The 9623-nt window shown below is 29.7% G+C and overlaps 1 protein-coding gene across 2 annotated transcripts in view; it reads left to right on the top strand.

Moving 5' to 3' along the window:
- Positions 1 to 3: 3 nt before the first annotated feature.
- Positions 4 to 9623, top strand: part of LOC143237287 (uncharacterized) — a 30109-nt gene continuing 20489 nt past the window's right edge. Inside the window, exon 1 of one of the 2 annotated variants that reach the window (XM_076476366.1) lies at positions 4 to 616. In XM_076476366.1, coding sequence (XP_076332481.1) covers positions 406 to 616 — 211 coding nt within the window. In that variant the 5' untranslated portion in view covers positions 4 to 405. The remainder of the gene's footprint in view (positions 617 to 9623) is intronic. The other variant, XM_076476375.1, reaches the window with a different exon arrangement.

Here is a 9623-nt window from a genome sequence, read left to right as displayed (position 1 = left end):
ACACGACGATGTGTAAAACTATTTCTGTTGCGCACCTGTAGCGCCTAGCACACGCTGCTTTTTGTTGTGACAGACTCTTTCTTTGGACCACGAGTCATAATTGTTAGTTATGAGCGAAATGTGATGTAAGAATGTCATAGTTACTGGTGAGCTTCTTGAAAGAAGCTTTTCACTGTTTCTTATCCGTGCGGGAGAGGAACCACATCCTTCGATGAAAATGGAGAACGTAACCAGCTTCTGGAATGACACTAAACATTTGACTGATCCTACCCGCCACCTTTCAATAATCAACCAAGTCTTGTTGACTTTTTTCTATGTCTTCGGAATTAGTAGCAACATTTGCTCTTTGGTTATGCTGGCTCGGAACGAAACGATTAGGAACAGGAAACAGACGCTGATGGTGAGATGTCTTGTTTGGAACGACCTTCTTGCTCTTGTTGGCTCGTCAGTACTGATGTATACCCAGCTTTACCTGTGGTCAGAACTGATCATTCCCCGCTGGTTCTGTATGTTACGAGTGCTACTCCGAACTTTCGGCCTGTCCTCTGGCTGCGTGGCCATCGTTATGGCTGTAGAGCGGTGGCTGGCACTGACCAGACCCTTTCAGTGCCAGAAGGTGAGGTTCGAAACAACTCATTCAGTTTGTAAACGATATCAACAACAAACATTTCTATGAAGTTAATAACGTCACTATATCTTGTAACATTTTTTTTTTTCTGTTAAAAAGTAATACGAAATTAAAAATAGGACGCGTCAACAAGATTTTATGCGTAAAAACACTGCGTAATGTTATTTATATTTTGGTTATCTTCTTAGTGACGTATTGACATATATCTTAAGTGGTATGTACTGTTAGCAATAGTTTTTGGATGTGTTTATACTAAAGTATTAAAGATACCCGTTGAACAATATAGGCTGAAAGATGTCAGCGATACATCGTGGATTTTTCTTAAGCAACAGTCATAGCTGACTTTTAAAATATTCGTGATTGTCTTCTTAGCGACGTGTTAAAATAGAACATCAACGATACAAATTGGAAGAATTTGGTGACTGTTAAATAAGTCTTGAATAACTAACTTTCCTTTCTATGTGTTTTTTATGGAACTTTGTAGAGTCTTATAGTGTTACATTTTAGGCTTTTAAAAATAGTTCATTTATTTATTGTGTCAGAAGTTAGAATTAGCTCGAGTATCAATGCTTTTTTTTATTAGAGTAATCTTCGAGAATCAAAGCTTTCTTTGATTAGAGTAAGCTTCGAGTATCAATGATTTCTTTGATTAGAGTAAGCTTCGAGTATCAATGATTTATTTGATTGCTTTCCACTTTAAATGAATATAAATGTATCTTAACAATAAGAAAAGTTAATCAAGCATACTTTTTTGTTTCTACCAATAAGTATTGAAATGCATTGTTTCATTATTTTAACAAATTTGCTGTGAACTGTATCTTTGGCTTTAATTCTTATAATTTCTCGCGAAGTTTGTTCATTTCAGGAAGTTTAAGCAAGTCGAAAGTGCATATATCAAGATATAGAAATTATTTAGAATAAAACTGTAATAATGAACAATAAACAAAATTATAAAGTAATATAATATTATCTTACATAAGAAACTCTACTTCAAATTTTGTCACAAAAAAAGACATTTCGAAAACGTGAATTTAGTAAAATTGCGACTTCTAGAAGTAATAAATAAATATTTGCCATAAAATTCTTATCAATTATGTAAGTATAATTTACCAGTTTGACCAATAATTTTAATTTCAATTTTTTAAGTTGCATGCTCCATATTTTTTCGACACTTTGCCTTCCACATCTAGAAGTAATGAATGGATATTTGCCTTAAAAGTCCTATTAATTATAGAAGTGTAGCTACCTGTTTCACCACCACCTTTGATTTCATTTGTTTAAGTTGCTCGCTCTCGATTTTTTGACCACACCTTTTCTCACACCTAAGGTGTTTATGATTATATAGCAAGACTTTTTGTCAATACACGCCAACAAACCACAGCAAATAAGACAACATTAGCTTTCCGATCGCAACATTATTTGGAACAGACCTATACTTTACAGAACTGGTCCGGTTCTTCAACATTAGCTTTCCAATCGCAACATTATTTGGAACAGACCTATACTTTACAGAACTGGTCAGGTTCTTCAAAGTGTATGGTTATATTTCTCTTCTCTAAAATAGTGTTAATAACTTCCTTTATAATAATCCTAGGAAAAAAAGAAAAGGTTCTTGTTATCACCCCGTGTACTTGATTCACCTGTATGAAACGTCATTATTTATTCTGTTTCCTTTATCTAATATCATGTTATGTTAAAACTCTCTTTAATTGGAAGAATTTCGTAAACTTCAGCAGCTCTCTATTTAAAAGTTGATAATAAATAATAACCGTACACTAGAATGATTCTTTTAATAACTTGTGCTGAAAAAAAGTTCTAATTTAGTTGCCTTTTCCTAACCAATACTCATGTATCTCCAAGTCGTACTTTGATGTTCTAAATCAGCCGTTTTTAATGTGAATGAAAAGCACACACACTAAAACCGGGCCCCAATTATTTTTAGGTGAAGCTGTAGTAAAAATATTGAACCAATAGCTCACATGAATTTTTGCATAGGCATGCGCAAAATGTTTGGTCACGTCAACATTTTGCGGTTTTCTAAAACTAATTTTGCACATGTGGTTATTTCTAGACCAAATGTGACACCTAATTGTAGGTTCAGAAGATCTATCGGTGTACCAAGTTTGAAATAAGTCCAAGAAAGATAAGTATGTTTCCTATCACATAATATTTTCGTACTATTGTTGCAAAGGAAAAAAAAAAAGAGAAAAAGTCATATTTGGACATCGTATATCTTACTGAATAACGTTGAAATTTGGCATGTAAAGTGATGATCGAATAGAGCACATTTACTGAAAAATATGTGCTAGTTTTGATTACCATAGTTGGAAAATCAGTAAATTATCACACCTTTTAATGGCATGCAGTGTGACCTGTAGGTTGTTTTGGCCTCACAACACATTACTGTGAATCATAATGAAAGAAACTGTATTGCGAAATTAGCTGAATATCCGTATTGAGGACTAAGCCGGATCTCTTTACCCGGTCCAACCGCAGGAGACATTGTTGGGAGACCGAAATATCGTTAAAAGCAAAAATATTCAAATGAAGAAATAATCTTTCTGAAGTAGAAATATATAAAAAAAAACAACTTATACTTAATTAATGATAATAATTACTAGGTACATATTTAGATATATTCTAAATACACAGCTTTTATTCTAAATGTAAGTTAATGTTAATTAGTGATATGATACATATATATATATACTGAATGCAATTACTGGATTGAAACAGCGATCATTTGTGGTGGTTTTTAATGAGTTGTGAAATATATCTTAAATGTTTCACACTTAATAAGTGTTGGATGCCTTTTTAGTAAGATGTTGAAGTACTTTTAAAATTAAAGCTGTAGGTTTTGTCTTGTAACAGAACTGAGTGTAACGGTATGAAAACCGAGGATATTACAAATGCCTTTTAACACAGGTGACTGTTAACAGTCAAATTCAAGGATATCATATATGTCCTTGTACCTGCTTGTATTTTATTTTCCTGTTTCATATATCATAGTAGGGTATTAATATCTATTTTAATAATATCAAGGCTACTTATCACACAGTTGTTTCTATTATCGAAGGTATTTTAAATATATTTTAAGAATATCAAAGCTATTTGTCACACAGATTGTTCTAATGTTTAAGGTATTTTTAATATATTTTTATAATATGTAACAAGTAGCTACTTGTCCCACATATTTGTCAAACACCTATGGTATTCTTAATATATTTGAATAATACCAAATATACTTTGTTTGTTTGTTTTGGAATTTCGCACAAAGCTACTCGAAGGCTATCTGTGCTAGCCGTCCCTAATTTAGCAGCGTAAGACTAGAGGGAAGGCAGCTAGTCATCGCCACCCACCGCCAACTCTTGGGCTACTCTTTTACCAACGAATAGTGGGATTGATCGTCACATTATACGCCCCCACGGCTGGGAGGGCGAGCATGTTTAGCGCGACGCGGGCGCGAACCCGCGACCCTCGGATTACGAGTCACACGCCTTATGCGCTTGGCCATGCCAGGCCATACCAAATATACTTATCACACAGGTTGTTCTTATATGTGAAGTATTTTTAATTTATTTGAATAATATCCTAGATATTTGTTACACATTTGTTTCTAATATCTGAGGTATTTTTAATTTATTTTTATAGCATCCAAGCAATTTTCATCTAGTTGTTTATAATATCTAAGATATTTTTAATGTATTTTAGCAATATGAGAGCTACTTGTCACATAGTTGTCTCAAATATCTAACGTATTTTTAATCTATTTAAATAATATCCAAGCTGATTGTCACACAGTTGTTTTTTATATCTAAGGTATTGTATCTGATTTAATGATATGAAAGCTACTCGTGTCTCGGATGTTTCTAATATCTAAGGTATTTTTAATATAATTTAATAATATGTTACTAATAGCTACTAGTCAAAGAGATCTTTCAAATATCTAAGTTATTTGTAATCTATTTTAATAACAAAAAAAGATATTTGTTACACAGTTGTTTCTAATATCTGAAGTATTTTGATATATTTTTATTTTATCAAAACTACTTGTGACACAGTTGTTTCTATTATCTAAGGTGTTTTTGAGCTATCTTAATGATATCAAAGGTCACACATTCGTTTCTAATGTGTAAGATATTTTAAATTTATTTTAATAATACAAAAGCTATTTGTCACACTGTTGTTTCCAATATAAAAGGTGTTTTAACTTATTTTAATAATATCCAAGTTGATTGTCACACAGTTGTTTTTTATATCTGAGGTATTTTTAACCTATTTGTTACACGGTTGTTTCAACTATCTAAGGTATTATTGAACTATTTTAATAATATCAATGCTACTTGTCACACATTCCTTTCTAATATCTAAGGTATTTTAAACTAATTTTTATAACATCAATTATATTTTGTAATACTTTAGGTATTTTAGGTATTAATCTACTTTAATAATAACCAAGCTGCATGTCACACAGTTCTTTTTATAACTAGGGTATTTTTATCTATTTTAATAATATCAAAACTACTTGTTACAAAGATGTTTAGAATATCTAAGTTATAATCTATTTTAATAATATCAAAGCTACTTGTCACACATTCCTTTCTAATATCTAAGGTATTTTAATATAATTTAATAATATATAACAAGTAGCTACCTGACCCACAGAGGTTTCAAATATCTAAGTTATTTGTAGTCTATTTTAATAACATCAAATCTATTTGCTACACAGATAGTTTCTGATATCTGAGGTATTTTTGATATAATTTTATTTTATCCAAGTTGCTTCTATCATACTTTCTCTAATATCTAAGGTATTTTTAATCAATTTGAATAATATAAACTCTACTTCTCACACAGTTGTTCCTAATACCTAAGGTATTTAAATTATATCAAAGCTACTTGTCACACATTTGTTTCTAATATCTAAGGTATTTTTAATCTATTTTATTGATACCAAAACTACTTAATACGTTGTGGTCTCTAATATCTAAAGTATTTAAAAGCTATTTCAATAATATAAAAACTACTACTCACACATTAGTTTCTAATATGTAAGGTATTTTTATTCTATTTTATTAACATCAAATTTACTTGTCAAACATTCGTTTGTAATATCTAATGTATGTTTAATGTATTTGAATAATATCAAAGCTTCATGTCACACAGTTGTCTCAAATATGTAAAATATTTTTAATCTATCTTAATGGTACCCAAGCTACTTGTCACCCAGTTGTTTCTAATATCTAGGGTATTTTTAATCTATTTAAATAGTATCCGAGCTACCTTTTACACTTTTGTTTCTAATATTTATGGCAATTTTAATCTATTTTAATAATATCTAAGCTACTTGTTACACAGATGTTTCAAGTATCTAATGTATTTTTAATTTATTATAAGAATGTCAAATCTACTTATCACACATTCATTTCTAATATCTAAGGTATTTCTAATCCAGTTTAATCATTTCAAAACTACTTGTTACACAGTGGTTTCTAATATTTAAGGTATTTTTAATGTATTTTAATAATATATAATAAATAGATACATGTCTCACAGATGTCTCAAGTATCTAAGATATTTTTAATCTATCTTATTAATATCAAACGTATTTGTCGCACATTCATTTGTAACATCTAAGGTATTTTAATCTATTTTAATAATAACAAACTACTTGTTACACAATGGTTTCTAATATTTAAGGTATTTTTAATCTATTTTAATAATAAGAAAACTACTTGTGACACAGTTCTTTCTTATATTTAAGGTATTTCTAATATATTTTAATAATATGTAACAAGTAGCTACTTGTCACACATTCATTTCTAATATCCAAGGAATTGTTATCTAATTTAATGATATCAAAGCTACTTGTCACTCACATGTTTCTAATATATAAGGTATTTTTGATCTATTTTAATAATATCAAAGTTACTTGTCACACTTTCATTTCTAATATCTAAAGTGTTTTTTATCTATTTTAATTATATCAGAACTACTCGACATACAGTTGTTTCTAATATCTAAGGTATAGCTATCGAATTTAATGATGTCAAAGCTACTTGTTACACAGTTGTTTTTGATATATATGTTTTTAATATATTTTATTAATATCAAAGCTACTTGTCACACATTCGTTTCTGATATCTTAGATATTTTAATGTATTTTAATAATATCCTAGCTACTTGTTATATTGTTTTTCTTATACCTAAGGTATTTTAATCTATTTCAATAATATCAGGCTTCTTGTCACACTGTTGTTTCTAATATCTAAGGTACTGTTATCTAATTTAATGATATCAAAGCCACTTGTCATTCAGATGCTTCTGGTACGTATGGTATTGCTGATATATTTTAACAATATCAAAGCTTCTTGTCACACAATTGTTTCTAATGCATAAGGTATTCTTAATATATTTTAATAAGATGTAACAAGTAGCTACTTGTCCCAAAGATATTTCAAATATCTAAGGTATTTTTAATATATATTTTAATAATATCAAAGCTACTTGTCAAACATTTGTTTCTAATATCTAAGGTATTTTTAATCTATTTGATAATATCAAAACTGCTTGTTACACAGTGGTTTCTAATATCTGAGGTATTGTTATCTAATTTGATAATATCAAAGCTACTTATCACTCAGATGTTTCTAATATAATAAAGATATTTCTAATCTATTTTAATGATATCAGGGCTAATTGCTACACAGTTGTTTTTAATATTTAAGGTATTTTCAATCTTTTTGATAATGTCCAAGCTAATTGTCGCACATTTATTGCTAATAATAACGGCTCGTAAAAAATTTTCACAACCGAAACGAGCAGTTTTTACATATATATTTATCTCTACAAGTGGGTTTTCTCGACATCACTGACTAACATCTAATGTATTTTTACTCTATTTTAATAATATCAACGCTACTTGTTACACAGTTTTTTAATATCTAAGGTATTTTTTATGTTTTAATAGTATCAAAGCTACTTGTTACACAGTTGTTTCTACTACATGAGTTATTTTTAATCTATTTTAATAATATGAAAGCTATTTTTTATCTTTTTAATTGTATGAAATTTAGTTGTCAAACTATTTTTTGTGGTATTTAATCGAGTTGTCACTTTATTTTGTCTTATGTACTAGTTAATCTTGTTTTATCACAGAAAGATGTGTGATATCCTATCGAATTGTTGTTTGTATGATGTATTAAGCATAATTGTAAAATTGTTACTTACATCCGAGTCATATCTTACACTATTTACATGTAATATCCAAGTTAAGTTTTGCATTTTAACGTTAGTTAACCAATGTATTTATTATTGTATTTTATTTGATATTCAAGCTTTATGATCCAGAATTCTATATCTGATATCCAAAAAATGTGTTATGTTATTTATGCTTGACATTCAAGTTACTATTTTAAAGTAGTCAAGCTTGATATCCCAATTACTTGTTAATATTTTCTTCTTATATCTAGGATAATATTTTAAAGTATTTACATCTGATATATCTTAGTTACTTGTTAAAGTATTCTTCTGATATCTAAGCTACTATTTTAAAGTATTTACGTCTGATATATCTTAGTTACTTGTTAAAGTATTCTTCTGATATCTAAGCTACTATATTAAAGTATTTACGTCTGATATCCCAGTTACTTGTTAATAATTTATTCTGATATCCTTGCTACTTATTATTTTTATGTGATATTAAGTTAATTTACACCATATTTTTGGCTAATATACTAATCACTTTAATTTTATCTAATATCGAACGTGCTTTTTACGCTATTTTTTATCATATCCAACCACCCTTTACTTTATTTATCAAAGCTACTAGTTACAGGAATTATGTCTTATATCCTTGGTTATTATTTCAGTTCTTTTGTTCCTTATCTAACCCATTATTATAGTATTTATAACTGATATTCATTTTATCTGTGATAATAGCTTCATTTGACATGTTAACCACTTGATAAAGTTGTTTTACTTCCTTGTAGTTTATATTGTCACTTACGACTAGTTTTAATTAGGTGATAGATACTGACTAATAACTAGTTTATATCGAGTTTTTCGGCTATAAATCTGCTATCGTGTTGAGAGGAGTTTCTCAAAGGACCGCGTTTTCGGAAATGCTTAGAAATATTTTAGCCTGGGTCTTCCTGATGAAAATATCAGTGAGTCGGTGGGTAGGTAAGTTGGTGTTTTCTTATAGCAAAGCCACATCGGGCTATCTGCTGAGTCCACCGAATGGAATCAAACCACTAATTTTGCCATTATAAATCCGTAGACTTACCGCTGTGGACAAAATATCAGTGTTTGGTCCTATTGAAGACAACCTAATTGTTTTCAGGAGAAGAAACATAAGATTAAAGCTTGTTAGTAATTTCTATGTAGTATGGATAAAAATATTAGTTAGTAAAGGCAGCCGTATAAGTTAAGAACTATTATAAGGGTTGATGTTTGTTCGCTACGACCGTGAGTATAACAACTACACTTGCTACAGTATTTATTTCTGACGCCAGAGTTGTTCCCTTGTCAACAAAAACGACTCATGTTTACTTGAGGCTTCAACATAGAGACTACTCCAGGGTATTCACTTATTCCAGACTGTGTCCGGCGGATGTCAACAGGTCTGCTTCATTCCGGAAGATCGCCATTTTTTACTTGTCTTTTACATATATATAACAGTGACTATGAAGTTGTAAGTTGTAATCAACACATGCAGAAAGATTAAACGGTTAGAGTGTTTTTAAAGAAAAGAACAAGATATAATGTTCGAAGTTTATTTCCAAAATAAAGACACAAAATGGTTTTGTGAAAGGTTATGACAGGTGGTGTGAGGCATTACAGATTAAATTATTGGTTTTGGTATGATTATTTTCTTACAGTATTCGTGCTTAGTTTCTGTGTTTGTTCGAATATTTCATGACTAAAGTTATTAAATTAGAATCTGTTTGGATGGAAGAAACATAAAGACTTCGTAATGGGTGTCGATTCACGT

Source organism: Tachypleus tridentatus, chromosome 2 (genome assembly GCF_004210375.1).
Source record: "Tachypleus tridentatus isolate NWPU-2018 chromosome 2, ASM421037v1, whole genome shotgun sequence".
NCBI lineage: Eukaryota > Metazoa > Arthropoda > Merostomata > Xiphosura > Limulidae > Tachypleus > Tachypleus tridentatus.
This window is presented reverse-complemented; position numbering and strand designations above follow the sequence as displayed.